Source organism: Vidua macroura, chromosome 7 (assembly GCF_024509145.1).
Source record: "Vidua macroura isolate BioBank_ID:100142 chromosome 7, ASM2450914v1, whole genome shotgun sequence".
In the NCBI taxonomy this organism is placed as follows: Eukaryota; Metazoa; Chordata; class Aves; order Passeriformes; family Viduidae; genus Vidua; species Vidua macroura.
Window position 1 is genome coordinate 16,523,381 of NC_071577.1, and position 16,930 is coordinate 16,540,310.

General features: G+C 36.3%; 1 protein-coding gene across 2 annotated transcripts in view; it reads left to right on the forward strand.

The window, feature by feature from the left end:
• The window catches only part of PDE1A (phosphodiesterase 1A), a 144,010-nt gene that overhangs the window by 26,859 nt on the left and 100,221 nt on the right, over positions 1–16,930 (forward strand). The window contains exon 1 of one of the 2 annotated variants that reach the window (XM_053982277.1): positions 10,461–10,788. The exons of the other annotated variant lie outside the window; for it this stretch is intronic. Within the exon in view, the coding sequence (XP_053838252.1) occupies positions 10,736–10,788 (53 nt within the window). The 5' untranslated portion in view covers positions 10,461–10,735. Of the gene's footprint in view, positions 1–10,460; positions 10,789–16,930 lie in introns of those variants that run through there. 2 annotated transcript variants of the gene reach the window in all.

The following is a 16,930-nucleotide window of genomic DNA, read 5'->3' on the forward strand; positions in this document are numbered from 1 at the left end:
AGTTCAGTTTTGGGCCCCTTGCTACAAGGAAGACATTGAGGTGTGGGAGCCAGTCCAGAGAAGGGCAACAGAGCTGGTGAAGGGTCTGGAAACTGTCTGGTGAAGAACAGCTGAGGGAGGTGGGGCTGTTTAGCCAGGGCAAAAGGAGGGTCAGGTGAGACTCTATCACTCTCTACAATTGCTTGAAATGTGGTGGGGTGGTGAGGTGGGTTTTGGTCTCTTCTCCCAAGTAACAAGCCTAGTACTTGATGAAATGGCCTCAAGCTGTGTCAGAGGTGGTTTAGATTGAATATTAAAAAGTTTCTTCAGTGAAAGGGTTATTAAGCTTTGGAATAGGCTGTCCAGGGAAGTGGTGGAATCACCATCCCTAGAGGACATGAAGATGCAGTGTTTATTGGCATTGTTTAATGCTGGACTTGGCAGTGTTAAGTTTACAGGTGGAGTCAATGACCTTAAAGGTCTTTTCCCACCTAAACTGTTCTATGATGATTCCATGAATTGATGGTGTTACTTGTGCTCAGCTGCAGCCATCATGACTGGCTGGGGCTGTTTACATTACCAGTATGTCTTATATTGTTTTTTCTATATGCGTACGTTTGCTTCTTTTACCAAGTGATCTGCTCTGAATATTCCAGATCACAGAGCAGTGGAAAAAATAAAGAGTCTGATAATAGCAGAGCTGCTAAAGCTTGACATTCCCTAAGGCACCCTACTGGGCTTCAGAGAAAACATCAATTTGTGATACACATGGTAGTATCTGTTGCACACTGTTTGACTGGAGAGAATGTTGTTATCTTGGACAAAATGATCCCAGTTCTACCGTGTCTTGTCAGGATAGAGGCAGAAAACTTTAATCAATGTATGGATCTCCCTGCTTATTTAAAAATTCTGCAACACGATAATTAAAAATCTGCTGCTTGGCAATTTATATAATTAATTTAAAATTAGTCTCATTATACTTTACTGCTTGACAATAATCTGCATAACAAAGGAGACTTACTATGCTTATGGCAGTGGTATTCAAAAGCTGTTGAGAATATGTATTTTATATTAACAGGAAAATATTAAATATTAGGGGAGAGCTGATTTTATTACTTACAAAAGTTAATTACTATGGTAAAAATTTGATAGGTAGAAGAAAGTAAACAAATACTGATGTGAAATGTACTTGCAAAAGAAGAAATTAATACCAAAATGACCACTGTATTACACAGTGCAATGGCAACTTTTTATTTTGTCATGAGAATTTGTTAAAAGTAAATAATGGAAGTGCACAATATTTCAGTGTGCTTACAGGGGAACCTTGAAGCTCCTGGGACACAACAAAAGAATCTTGCACCTTAGCATTAATGATATTAATCTGAATTGTGGTTCACTGGTTTAGTTGAAATTCCTGCTTGATGGTATATGATTGTAGTCAGAAGGTACCCACATAACATAGCCCAGAATCAGAACAAATAAAACAACTTAGCATGTTTTTTGATAGGTTTCAGAGAAAAAAATTGAGATGGAGTGTGAAGCAAAACAGTTTCTCTTTCCATTAGGGAATGAGAGGAACTGAATGATAAAATTCTAGAAAGAGTTACAAAATTGACACCTTTTGGAAGGACAAAAAATACACCCTGTTATCTGTCTTCAGATAACATAAAACATTATATAGCAGTCATTTTTAATCTACATCTTATTAAAACTTATTTTTCAGCTGTTACCAAGATGTGATTAGACACTGGAAAACCTTTTTCTTACTGAATATTGTGGTTCAGCTTGCCATTCAGGAGTAACTCACAAGAAGTTTAATTGTTCTACAAAAGATATCATTGCACAGATTATATTAAAAAATCTGTTCTTTGTTGCTTTTAGTTCAATTTTAAGATTTAGTATGAAAAATTGTAACTCATTATTTGGTCTAGGTAGACACTGATGATACATAAGGAGTTTAACAATGCCCTGGTGAGTACCTTGTCTTTTTAGTAGATAATCACAACAGCTCATTCTCTGGGGCTGGGAGCATAGCCCATTACATGTACACCAAATTAATATGGAAAATAATTGCTTTGGTAATGAAGTCAGCTACATTGTACCCACATTCAAACATCTCGGAGAATTTAAGTAGCAAAATTAGTCTGCCTCAGCCTTGAGTTCAGACAGAGTAGGGTATAAAATGAATGCATATTCAAGTTCTGATTAGGCTTGTAGCTCTAGTAAAGTTTTGAGATTAATTTTTCTGGAATGGGATTTTAAATGTATGAATAAAAAATATATATTTCTATGAAGAGGGGAAAGTGAAAAAAGTCTAGGTAGACTGTAGGAAATTATGACTCATTTCTTGTTTATAAACTGTAATGTTTGGTGTGTTTCACATTCTCTCAGGTTCTTTTTGTTTTATATTTTTGACTAACTTTTGACCCTTGATGAAAACTGTGAGCATTGAACTACTTTTAAGCACCATTTTTATTTTTAAAATTTGTTGACTAAATAAGTGATATACTGACAAATTCACTGTAGATTATCTGACTGTCAAAATTTCTCCTAAGGAGTCCTGAACATAAACACACTAGGGAACCCTTCTTGCAGATCATTACCAGTTCATATGAAATAGTTTCAGAGTTTTCTCATGCCTACACTACAGTTAGCAGCAGAGCCTTGTTTTACATAATTTGGTCATCCTAAGAATTAAATTTATGGGGTAGGGAGAGAGAAAACTATTTGATATATACAATTCTACATTTCTCCTTTGCTTGTTGCTTTTGTTCTCTGGAAATGCTGTTGCCAAATAACAGACTGAGTTTTCTTCTTAGTCTCCAAAAAGTTTTGCTAGAAAAGATAAACTTCCTGCTAATCTTCTCTCATGAGTACACATCTACTTGGCATGTTTGGAAGAATATCATCACAGTGAATAGACTTGGGAAGAAGTGTGTGGGGTGCTGGGGGGATGGTGAGCTGGGGAGGAAAATAATATAGGTGATAAAGTAAAAGGAGAATAAAAAATTGTGTGTGTCTTTCTCTCTTAGGAAGACAGTACTGTGTCTTGCAAAGGCCATAATAGAATCTAGATAGAAAGAAAAAAAAAATAGATCATTACTGTATGCATTAAATTTTGTGAATATCTTTGTAATAGAAAGATAAGAATGATCAAGATGTTATTGTCTTAGAATAATAGATTTCTGAGTCATGTATGAGATGTTTTTTGTCTATGGCCATGTTAGATATCTGAGGATAGAGCTGAACTCAGAATTTCATTTATCACTATTTGTAAGACTTAAAAATTATGAATGTCAGATTTCAAGACATCTATGGGGAAACTGCTATTTAAAAGCAATTTTTCACAATCCAAATGCAAAGAGAAATAGTTTTATAAGATGATTTGTAATCACCTGTAGTGTTTTTGCTGTGTCATCTTTTTTGTACCTACCCAATGGTGATGGGAGCAAAGAACAATTAGCTGATAGAAGAGATACTGCAACAAGTCCCAGATACTGCTAATCCCCTAGGAAAGTGCAAGGGTTTATACTTGCAGATAGTTTCTGTGTCAGTCAAACTGGATGCCAGTAATCTGATAATGAAAACCAAAAAATCTCAATAAATGTACATAGACCAGGGTGTTTTAACCAATTTAGCTGAAGTAAGTTTCAGAAAACTTTGAAATATGTAATCTTTGAGACCATGATGAAAGATAGAGCAAAATATTTTCAAAACCTAAAATTAAAAAAAAAATTAGGTTTTCAAACTCTGCCACCTACACAGATTTGAATGTGACTTACAAAGAAAAAACTGTGTAGTGAAGAGGTAGCTAATGATAGATTCTTGCCTCTTTGTTCCAGACATTCAGATGAGAACTGTTGTATATAGAGAAAATTGATGCAGTCTATCATATATCTTCTAATTCCTTTTAGAATAGCCTCTTCCTATTAAGTGCCCATATATTTTCCATGAGGAACCACAATTTAGCAGAAATTCTTTTGGTCATGATTTTGACATTATCCAATAGCCATGCTTAACATATGATACAGTTAGTCATGTTTTCCTTTCTGGACAATCTTGGATTTCTAAACTTTTTTTTTTCAATCTTTAAGTATTGTAGTAAACAGTTATCCTGACATATATTTTAATAATTACCTTTAAAGTGTTTAGCAATTATCTTTTTGCTTGATTTTGTGCAGCCCATCTGTACTAAGTTATGAGGATTTAATTACCCTTTTTCACCCTAAAGAGCAACAGTATGCTTAGTCAGTGGTTGCTCAATTGTTGGTGTATAGTTGCTATTATATGTATACATTTAGAAAACATATAGCACATCAATTACAATGTTTTCTGATATAGACTGAAATTCCATCAACTGTGGCCAATAATAATATTGCACTGGCTCAAAACCAAAGAATGCCATGTTTTGACTTGTGTATCTCAGTGCTAGTTTAGCATCATATATCCCAAAGGAATTTCTTTCTTCTCATTTCCCTTCCCTTGCTGTCCTTCTCATCCCCCGCTTTCCTTTAACTGGAGATGCAGAGTATAAAGTCCTAATAGGTAGAATCCAGTTAAATACTGCTGTGATACTGGTCAGATTCTTCAGAAGAGTTTTATTAATCAGAAAAATTAATGTTCCCATAAGGTTTTTTTTTTTTGTTATATCTATTTATTTGCTTGAGTTATACTAGGACTTTTACGACGCAGTAAAATATAAAAGCACAAGTAAAGCACTGGGAAGCTTCTTAAGCCAAGTTCCTGTGTTCCAGTCTGAGCAGGAAAGTCTTAGCAGGGAAATGAATCTCCTGCATGACGGCATTGACGTAAGTCTCTGCTCAGTTTGTGTGTGCATATAAACAGGGAAAGTAAGAGAGAATAAGACTATTTTATTTTAGAATTTCATTTACAATTCATTTTATTTAGGAAAGGTAAAAAGGGAAAGCAGAACTTAAAGGCCTACACAACTCTTTTTCACAGAGCTTTAGCATGCATACTACAATAGATCCAGTGACATTTGCAAATTCTTCTATCTGCATTCTGAATGAGTCACAATTCTCTTTAGTTCTGTCTGGTTTCTCAAGCTTGGAGAAGTCATTAGGTGAAGTTTTAGAGTGGGTTTTGCTGACGTCGACATGAGGAAACCAATTGAGACTGTCCTACACTGCTCAGAGTGCAGTGAGATTAATGCAAACCTAGTAGAACAGTTGGGTGAAAAACCACTCAGTCTGATCTCTAACAGGATGAATTGTGCCAAGGAATATGAAGAATGGGGGTAACTATAATTAAGCTCCTAAATCATTACACAAACACAATTCTAGTAGGTAGTATTATTTATCAAGCATGACATGCTTGTGATAAAACTATCTTTTGCATGGCAGGCAATCACAGCATCTCCTTAAGCAATTAACCTGTTTCTGGGGACATCAGACACCTGGGCAATTTTATTAGCTTGCTATGCACAGATTTGGAGACCGTCCATGGAGATTGGAAGCTGGTAAAAGGCATGCTGAGAGGCTTATCCCACTTATTAGAAGGGAAGGGAAGGTTCTGGAAGCTATTCTGTCTTGTAGACCTTGCTGACCTGACACTGATGGTAGAGATAGATTTCACATAATCCCCTCTGGTTTCTTATGCACCAAGTTTGACTCTTTAGTCTGTACACAGCCTTTACTGAGTGAATTTATTCCAACAAACTTAGAAATATATGAATAAAAATCCTGTTAGAGATTGGTTGAACAAGATATGTTGCCTTTTTACTATAAAACGTTTTCTCTTCAGGCTTTACTTAGTCATTTAATTACATTACAAGTTTCCCAACCAGTAATCTGGTGCAAGGTACTGTATGAAAAGTAAGATAGCACTCTTTTCATAAGTTCTGCTCTAGATTTTTATGTTTCAAACCTGTAAGAAGAGAAACATGTAGAAATATGCTGTCTTTTTTTTTTTTTTTGAACCACTTCATTAGTGCAGAAAATGGATGTATAAAACTTAGCTCTCCACTTGTTCTCTTGTTGCTTGTGAACAATATGGGAAACATCTGACCCCATACTTAAGGAAGCAAAACAGAAATGGTGTTTAATGGATTAAGGCTTTAAGTGTCGCTCTTTGTTGCCAGAATTAAGGACCAAAGTTCAAAATTTGGATTAAGTGGCAAACAGGTGAAAGATTGAAAAGTCCAAGTGCTACAGCTAACTGATAAATGGTTTAATGCACACTAAAATCCCAAAATAATTAGCAGGTTCAGTTAGAAGCTGATAATAGCAGTTGGTTACCAAAGAATTTTAGAACTATGAGGTTGGATGATGTATTTAGAGATTATTTGATCTATATTGTCATCCAAGTCAAGGCTAATAATTTCTGACACATGCTTATATAGCCTTTTAAAAATCCATGCTTAGAAAGCTACTCATCTTTCCAAGAACAGATTCCCTTAGCAATTAATGTCCTTATTACTTTCCTTTAAAAAGTATGTTTTTCACCACTGAATCTTTATTACTACAACTTACAACCCCATGAGATATTTTGTTATTTCTTGACCACAGGGGTAGGGAAAATAGTCTGTTTTCATAAATTACACAGCTATATTTATGTTCTGAAATATTTTTAATTAGGTTTTCTTTTCCTTTCCTTAGGCTATGTTGTGTGACCTTCTGTCTTTACTCGTGAGATGTTTTCTAAATTTCTCTTTTGTCAAGGTTTAGTCCTGTATGTGTCTGCTGAACTGTGTTGCCTCAAAGCAAGAAATAATGCTTCAGGTGAGCCTTGGGAACACAGAGAGTGGCAGGTTGCTCTTCTGGACAGTACTCCCAGAATCATGCTTGTTTTTGCCTAAGACTGTGATTGTTCAGTGTATCATTCTGTGCTGCTTCCAAGGCATTTTCTGAAGAAATGCTGCTGAGCCAATGGCCCCTTGTCCTGCAGATTACTAATGTGTGTATGTAGAGCTTGGTATTTTTTATATCCTCTTTTTTTTTTTTTTTCCTCTGTACATTTCTGCAGTTTGCCAAGGACATTCAGAAAATATTACTGGCTTAATATAATTTTGGAATATCTCCTATCTCCATCCAAACCATTGAAGAAAATATTGAATAGTGCTGGCCTTGAGACAGCAAGCTGCTTAGATAGATTATCTTTCTACTTTGACTTTACAGAACAGTTTGCCAGTTATTTTTCTCCCTGATATTCCAGCAATTTTATGAAGGTAATTTCTTTTTCATCTATGTGGTTGATCATGCCTTCATAATTTCTTTGTCTCCCCTTTCTGTTGATTCTCCCACCTATGTGTCTTTCTACAAAAGAAGAGGCCTTAGCCCCAACCAGCAATGTTTACACATATCTTCATAGCTAGAAGGCATTTTAGCTAGAAAATAGAAAGCATCAAGTGCCTGACACATACAGATTGCTGATTCTTAATTTTACCATTTTAATTGCTCACAGCTTTGAAATCAAAGCAGGAGAAATAATTGCATTTCTAGACTTCTGGCAAACAGCTACAGATCAATAAGAAATATGTGGCATTATAACAGGCCCTGAGACATAGTATTAAATATCAAATTACTTAACTATCACTGTAGATATTGAAGTTCGGAAAGCTCAGGGTCTGTGAGTGATAAAGAATTACAAGATTTTGGTCCAAAAAGTCTTTGTTCACATTGACATAAGCATGGGACATGAAATACAATAACTTGTATCACGTAGAGCAGTGGTCATTGGTTGTGATGGGCAAACAATAACAACAATAATTGGAAAATAAATTGAGAAAAAATAATTTAGATGTTTTCTACTTGATGTTTAATTTTGATGTTTTCCAGTGTTGGAAAATTAAATAAGATACCTCTAGAGCATAATTTAAATAGATTTTTACCATTCTAATTAATCCTAAAAAGATTAGCTTGAAGTAAGAAATAAGATGGAGCTTCTCTAAAGAGGACATTTTAAAATTAGAATAATGCTTTCAAGGAAAAGCTCATTATAATTACACTTCCTCATTATGATTAAAGTGCACCTCTTCAGTGCATTCCATATAGCAGGTCCAGCATAGCCTACAATTTGGAGTACATATAGCCTACAGATTGGAGTAATATTACTCCAATATGCTCCAATTCTGCTATCTGCAAAGAGTGGTGACATTTATACATGTTATTTTTCCAGGGGGAATCAGGCTTCAGGCCTGAGTCTAGTTACTCTACCACATGTTTCTGAAATGCCCTCTGTCAAAGCGCTTGTGTGCATACTTATTTAACATGTAGAAATGATTTCTGAATATTATAAACAAGTCAGTGGGTAGTTGCTGTGTTGAATGAAAAAAAATGGTCAAAAATGGCTCTTTGCAAGATGAAAACCAGTGCAATTAAAGTGAAGTTACATTCCCATTTCCTATTAATAGTACTTTTTTTTCAAACCATTCTTGAATGAAAGTCCCATGAACAATAATGTACATAGAAGTTGGCCCAGAAAAATTTACTTTTAAGATGTTTGCTACTTTTAGGACCAATAAAACTGCTAGATAAAAGGTTTGGGAGTTCAGTGGAAGCATATTTGGTACAACTTTCATTGAGAATTTGGAGAATTTTTTTTCCTTTCTTGTAACTTTTTGGATTTTTATTCTGAGCTACAGAAAATCCCTCTAAATAACAGAAGTATAGCAATATATGCACATAATGTGAAACAGAAAGAAAAGTGAGATTTCTTTGTGATCTTTAGCTTTGTGAATGAGCACACTTCAAAAAGTAGCAAATTATTTTGAAATGCTGAAACCCAGAGCAGGAAAACTGTATGAAGGAAATAGTAAATCTTGGCAGACAAGAATGAATGAGATGATGATTAGATGAAGGTCTTTAAAAATATGACAACACTCTGAACGCTGCATATCATTGAATAAAGATCTTCAGATCCTTCAAGGTCTTGCAGTCTGACACAGGTGATTGTTTTCCTGGTGAAGATGTATTTCTCTCTACTTTTCAGAAAAATAGAAATAGTGGGGGAGGTGAAATGAACTACACAAAATAACTGCTGATGACAGTCTGATAATTTTTTGTTTAGATAGTTGCTCCATGGCTGTGTCAAGAAAATATGGTTTTATACAGTGTGGGCATCACTTACTGTGTCCTTTCAGGCTAACAAAACTTGACACCATGACTCTGTTGTGAAAGCAATATATTTTACCTCTAGGAAGCAACTATACTTTTTTCAATAAAACCCACCTAACTCTTGGGTTTTCCTTTGTGAAAATACATATTAATAGAATATGTGTTATCTCTCTGCTATATAGAGTTATTTCATGAAAATATTGTTAATTGAATAATTTCAGCATAAAATAATGGGACCTTTCATGGTCATATACAGCCTAAGGCACATCTTAGTTCCTTATCTAGCCTCAAACTTTGATATTGTCAGTGTTATGCACTTAACTGGGTAAATCTGCCCCTCTTCTCCTCTCTCCTCAACCACAAATGCAATTGCAGAAGAATCCCAACCATCCTGATCCTCCTTGGCCCATGTCAGGAGCTCCACCTCGCACACACCGAGGGCTTTGCAGGAATGGAGCCGCAAGGGAGCTCCAGTGCTGGATGCAGGGCAGAACCTGTGGCAGGACCTTCCCTCCCTCGGCAGGAAGGGGGCACACGGTTCCAGGGTGTGCAGCTGCACACGTGGTGCTGCCTGGCTGCTGGTTTGCTGCTCCTCTGGCTGGGTTCCATGTTTCCCAGCAAGACCTGTGCCAGCACAGGTTTGTTATGAGCCCTCTGACGTGCGTGGGTAATTGTGTCTCACCTGAAGCCCTCATGACTTCAGTTCACTGAGAACCACGGTCAGCCGCTTCTGCTTTATGGCTTTGTTTACAGCCTGTGCTCGCTGCGGTTGAATTCTTCCTGATTTATGTCAGCGTGATGTCAGAGCAAGATTTTCAGTTTGGATCTATGTTGAAATCTTATCTTGCAAACAGTAACAGTTTGCTACTGACTCTATCTGAACTTGGTCATTTTGTTTTCCCCACTGATGTGGCTTTGGTTTGTTTCATGTAGTTGTGGTCCTCCCAGCTGCAAACACCATATTCTGCTTCAGCCAATTCTAGGTCATTAGGTTATGTATGCAAAAAATTATGAGCAGTGCTTTAATTTGCATAGTTATAGCCACACATCATCCAGAGTGAATAAAAGCCAGATTGTAAAATAATTACAATCTCTTGAAGTAGAGCCAGCCTTACAGACTAGATCCATCCGTCTTCATTAATTTGTATACAGTTTTTTTTACCAGAGCAAATTTTCTGAAGGTACTCGCATGGGAATGCTGAAACAGCTGCACAACTTTTATTTTGAAGAAAAAAAGTTGAGCCTCGGAACAGTGTGTTTTAGAGAGAGAGAGAGAGAGAGAGAGAGAGAGTGACTCTGCATTTAAGACTTTGACCAGTATGTGTAAGAAGTGCTCTCATGGCTGGGATAATCTAACAAATTTTTACCTGGGTAGCACTTGGCAGAGCTCCCCTCTTTTCTTGCACAGTTGAAAGGAATCCAGTGCAGTTCTTCGCTTCGACCAACTTGACTCCAGTTGTGCTCAGCCCGCCCGGTTTGGTAGCGCACGGCTGTGCCTGGCTTATGTGGCCTCTATGGCCCTTTTCTGCTCCACTGTCAGAAAGAGGGAGGGAGGCTTCCCCCAGCACCAAAATACCATTCTGTGTGCTCTCTGCAGCACAGTAGCTAAGAACAAATTTCCCGATTACTCCCTGGAATTTTTTGGAGTTATTTGCTGGAAGAAGTCTTTTTCCCCACTTTAAATGGATGATTGTGTTACAATAAAGAAAAAGCATCTCCAAAGACCAATCTTTAGGTAAGTGATGCTATTATTACTTAACTAAAAATGTTATCAACTTTACTCTCTAGTCCCATTTGTTAACTTAAAGTTTGTATGCAAGCGCACAAAAAGTTGTTGAAGATAAAGGGTTTAATATTGCATAGCCTAGTAACATATTAGGTGATTTTGGTTCTCAGAATTTAATTTTTTTCCACTTATACTGAGACTTTATAAAAGTTATTTTTCTTCTCCTCTCTGTCCTCTGCATTCTCTAAAGTTTTGTGTGGGATTGTCTTTATTATGAAAGAGAGGCAGAGTAGCTTTTGAAAACTTTTTTGTGTGTTCTGTTTTCCTACAGTTCCAAAGCCCCTCAGTGTATTCTGGAATTATAAAACTTTAAAAGTGGAACATGGTTCTTGGCTGGTTTAGCTGGTTTTGTCTGGATGGCAGAGTTTTAATACTTGAAATGATACACCTTTCAGAGTAAAGTAGCCTGCTTGCTGGGATGTGCAGACAAGTGCTTAAAGTCTAAATGATCTGTAAGACACTTCTGATAGTAAGGATTCAAGTTTAAAGAGTAAGAAATTGGAATTTTAGTGAGGTGATTCTTCAAAGCATCCTCTATATATTAGTTTGATCTTTGAAAAATCTTTCTGATTATTTTATATTTTAAAGTAAATTGTAGAGTTCCTTTACAGATCCGGATTAGATCTAGTTTACTTGTGCTTTCTACCACAGGGGATTCCTTTCTTTTCTCAGCTCCTAGCTTCAGGCCAAATGACCTTGAGTGGGAAATAACATTTCTCAAACTGCTAGGAATAAGGATGCAGTGGCTGGCAGATTAAATAAATCTTCAATAGTTCACACTTCTGTTTAAGGCTGGTGACAACTTCAACAAAACCCAACTCTTACTGGGTGACATCAGTAGGATATTGTAACCACAATGTTGATATGACAAATACATATAAAATTCTACATGGTCCCAGAGTAAATACAAGATTTTTATTTATTGGATCACCACTACTGATGTCATATATGATGGGAGTGCAGTAACAGTTGGCATTGCAGCTCCAGAGTAAGTTCAGACAGGTAGTCATGCTAGGATTATGTCCCATTAACCTTAGATGTGGAAAAATGTTTCAGTACTATTACAGTTGCAGGGCAGAAGGAGAATCTGGACACTAAAAAGTTACTATGGAAGTGAAATGACAAAACTGTTAACGTTAAATTTGAATCTCCTGTGTGTATCTGCTATGCAATTTATATCATAAATTAAATTAAGCATTTCACACTTCAATAAAGAGGAGCAAAAAAGCTCTTTCACAGAAAGCTTTTGATTGACAATTAAGAGACGTTTGATATTTTCCTCAATTGATATATTTTTATTTAAGTTAATAGTTGAATGGAATATAATTGTTTGAATATCAGTAACTATTTCCGAGGATTTGTGATAATTATCCTATAAGCTGTAATTTAAAAAAAAATTCAACATGCACATTCTTCACAGTCTTTTGGGGCCATTAGAATTGTGGGTGAATAAATGTATATTTCCTGATGTTTGGTAATATGCTATAGAAATCTGCTGTAGCTGGTGTAGTACTGGGTAGTTTGCAACAGCTTTCTTAATGGATGTTTCCCTAAATTATCTTGTGGGAGTGAACCTAAGTCAATGAAATACAAGAAGTTTCAACATTTCTTACCAAAATCCATTCCATCAAATCAGTTCTAAATACAGAACGGCAACTAAATACTGTTGGCATGCTTAATCCAGAGTGAGAAAACCCCTAATATGGAAAGCCCCCAAAGAGTCCGTGGCTCTGCAGTGACTTTTCTGGCAAAAGATCTCTGTAATACTACAGTAAATGCTTAAGAAATGTTTCCAAGGTCGAGACCAGCATAATATTTTAGGTGGCTCGAACAGAAAAACAATCTCCGTATGTCATAAAGATTGTATCATGTACAGTAAATACAGATGCTATCCTATACTAAAGAGCTGGTTTTTTAATGTGTGTTCTTTTTCCTTATAACTTTGGAAAATATTTCCCTAGTGAAAAAAGTGTTCTCATGCAAGAATTGTGAAGATTTAATCTTAGTCCTTTGAATCCTGTGATTTTTTTTGTCCATATAAGCAAAATGGTTTTACTGGGTACAAATCTTACATTAAGATAACTGAATCAGCAGTCTATCAATTTTTTTTTTCCTTGAAAATAAGAGAAAAAAATACAAAGTTTGGTATATATTTATATTTAGCAATGTTTTGATGACAGCCAACACTAATTATAGTTACTCTTTAAAAATACATCTTTCTTGGGAATTGAGATAGAACTCAGTAAGTACCTGTAAGTATCTTCCTACTTAGCAAAGTTGCATTTACAGTGGATCTGTACTTTCACTTGTTGCTTTTCCAGTAATGTAAAAATTAAAGTATTTATTCAAAACAATCCAATGTTAGCAATACTCTACATAAGAGTGGGATGGGTGTTATGTGTCAAGATGGGAAACTCAATGACAAAAAGACAAAAATTTCTGACTCTTTTACAAATCTTTTGCAAGTTCTGAATTCATGAAGAAATAAAAATATAAAAATAGTGGGAACTAAGTGTAATGTTTGGTACTTGCTCCCCAGCAGTGCTTGGAAATAACTAAATTAATTCAGAAATAGAACTGTGTAAAAAAAAAAGCCAAACTTATGAATCCCATTGAACTGATTACTAAAGTACTAAAGCACATCAATTAGGATAAAATTTTTTAATTGCATCAGAAAAGACTGCCAAATACTTACAGATTCCTGCATTCATTAATATCAAAGGAAGAATCTGCTACATGCAAAGATATATTTCAACAGATCGTGTAGCTTGGATATTCACTGGCTATTTTAATGCTAACAGAAATTACTGAGGACATTCCATATTTTTATTAAGAACAGCATCTTGAGCATATTTGCTGTGACTGGATATGGTGAAATTAATTCAAACAGTAAACAAATCAGCTTTCTCAAAGAAAGCAGTGGGAGCCTCATGGCTCCTACATTTAAAATTGGACTGAATAAAGCCGTATGAAATACACTTTAGGGAACAAATCCTTCTCTGTCAACTGCATAGATTAGATGACATAATAGATGTTCCAGTGCTCAAATTTCTATGAATTCTGTTAAAATATGAATCTACATGGTCATTAAGCAAAACTTATACTGAAGTGAACATTTTTCTGCACTCTGGTTCAGTCTTTAGGGAATGGGTTGGGTTGTATGACTTTGGCCTTCCTGGTCTTGCCTGTAAATGGAAGCAAAAGGATCAAAATGTCACATATAAGTTGTTCTTTGGGTGTCTTTGCCTTGGTAGGGTCCACAAAAACCTGGAAATGGTTCAAGAAACCCATGGGCTTTGAGATTTCAAAATCAGTGACAGCTGGATAATAACAAAGTATTTGTCCTTGCTATGTAATGTCTTTGATTTAAGGCTCTTAGTGTTTTTAAGAAGTATTAATGCGTTGGCTTCAAAATTTTGTTCCACACATTTTCTCTTTTGTTCTGCACATTTTCTGTGGTTTCATGCAATATTGGATCAAGGGTTTTCCCTTTGAGCAAGAGGAACAGGCAAATAAGGGCTGATGGTGCTGAAAGGCAGAGAGAGAATAAGGTGAAACCCATCGGTTTTCCTGCTCCTCAGGGAGCTCTGGTGTCACCTTCTCTCTGGTGTCACCTTCTCTCTGGTGTCACCTTCTCTCTGGCGTCTGCATGTGAGAAGAGCTCCTCGTACTACTGCTGCTGTTCCAGTACCTTCACTCATTTGCGTTTACAAATGTTGTATTAACTGCAATTAACTAGGCTGGATGTCTCTGGAACTTTGAATTCTCCTTCACTAAGAAATGCCCCAGTCCAGTCCTTTGGTCTCTAGTCATGCAAAATATATGTAGCTGATTCATTATTTTATTTTACACTAAGATTGGTTCTAAATGCTAATGCTGTTGTCTACTGTAATCAACTGGCAGAAGCTATTCCAGCACCATTTCTACCCCACTATAGAGCAAATGGGTAATTATATACTGTACAGAATATAGTTTACAGACACCTGATTTCCAGAAAATGTTTATGCTGCTGTAATTTGTGGAGTAAGAACAATCCATATCAATTACTTTTGAGTTTTAATTATAAATAGAGTAAATAATAAGGTATTCTGCAACATCTGGGCATTTAAAGTTTTTGCCTGAGAGTCTCTTCTTCTTGAAAAAATATACTAACATGTCATTTCTAGCAAAAAACAACCATCAGAGTAATACCCTTACTTGGCTTCTCCTTCTTTCCTTTTTAAAAATTCTTTTCCTCTCCTGAGTACTTGAAATATTCAAGAGTTTTACCAAGTACAAGACATATATCTTTGTACTGTGGTAACAGATTTTTTTTTCTATTTGTGAGTTTTATTTTACTCTCTCTATGCTCTGGTGTCAATATAGTATGTACTGAACAGGCATATTTATGTTTTCCATGGGTATAGCTGCTGTTGGCACTTTTTCAATTTGTGTCTGTTGAAAGGTTCCAAATCAAAATAACAGATGAAGAAGAAGCAACTTAGTAAAAAAGTACCTGTGGGCAGCATAGAAAGTTGTACACTTTAGCTGCTTAGAAGTTTATTTAGAAAGGTATATTTTCTCCCTTTATTTTTAGCAGCCTTCAAGTGCTCCAAATTATTATCTTTATACTGTGTGTAGGGAATAAACATGTATAGGGAACTTTGAGAGGTTTATATCAAATTGTGCACTGCAATTATGGTGCATATACCTTATACATAATTATTCCAGGTGATAGCTTAATTGTAAATTAATGTAGCATATTAGTTTAATGAATGACAGTTTATTCCTGTCGTGTAGGAGGAAGGTGGGCAGGGAAGAGAAGATGCAGCTGTCCTTTACTTCATGCTCTAAGGAAAGGCTGGAATATAAAAACACAAGAAGACCCTGGAATCATAGTTTATTTCTTGATTGTCCCTTGCCCTAATGACAAACTTTGCTGCAGCTTTGCAAACATGCACATAGTTCAAAGCAGCGGCCACCCTGCTAGTGATGGTGTATTTTCTGCTCATGTGCTCCTTTCTGTTTCTTCCTGTGTAGCTTTAATTGCTACACTGATGGGTAAATGCCCCAAAATATTACATAGTTGTGTTGATTTAAACTGTCAATATTTTTTTTAATGGCAGTACCTTAGAAAAGCTGACTTATAAATTCCAGGGAGAAGGAAGTTGGTGTAAAAAAGTAATTGAGATCTGAGGCTGAATAAAATTTATTCCTTGGTGAGGAAATTTTTTTGTAATTTTCTTTCAGAAATCTGTTTAGTCAGACCTAAAAGCTATAAGTCTGTTATGCTGTGTTCTTCACTTCCTTGGGACAAGGCCCATGAGTGAAGAAGATACACTGTAAATGGTCATGATGAAAAGTACTGGCCCACTGCAGTTGTAGTGATTAGTAGTTTCAAGCTGATAGGAAAAGGAGCTGTAGCAAAAGGTTAGAGACACTCCTATTTCACAGACCTTGTAGCCTTCAGTTTGGTGGGAGAGATTTATTTTCACTCCTTGCTTGCATTATTCTTTTCTGGAAAGTCATAGGTTTAAATCACCTGGTAAGAGTACCCAGTTCTGCTTTCCCAAAGCATCAGTTTCTGCAGTAGGTGGTGGCACGTAGCTGGTGCTGAAGGTGAAGATCATTTCACAGTTACAAATGAAAGAGCAGTCAAGCCATGCTGGCTTTAAAGAGACATGATCACTGCATATTGGAAGTGGGAGAGGGAGAGACGTGGGTCTTGGGAAAGGCTGAAGAAATAGCTGGTGACTGTAAGTGGGAAAGGGCATGGGAATGGACATAGGAAAGGGGACAAGTCAGAAGATGGGGCATGGCATCAGCAAGTCAAGTCTGAAGAATCTCATTTCCTTACCTCCACAAATCTTTCAATGGAGACATGGTTTTGTCAGTGCTGGCATGCCCACTGCTGCCTTGGGAGCCACTGGGGTGCCCCACAAGCTTGCACCAATGCAGGGTGTGTGGTGACTGCAGGGTAATTTCTGCAGGTGTCAAACCAGGTTCTGAGTGCTGCTGTTTCCACTCCAAGGTCTCTTCCTGCTGCTTCAAATTTCTTTACTTCATCTATATAGTTTTTCCAAGTCAGAAAACTCTTTATAATTCATAATGT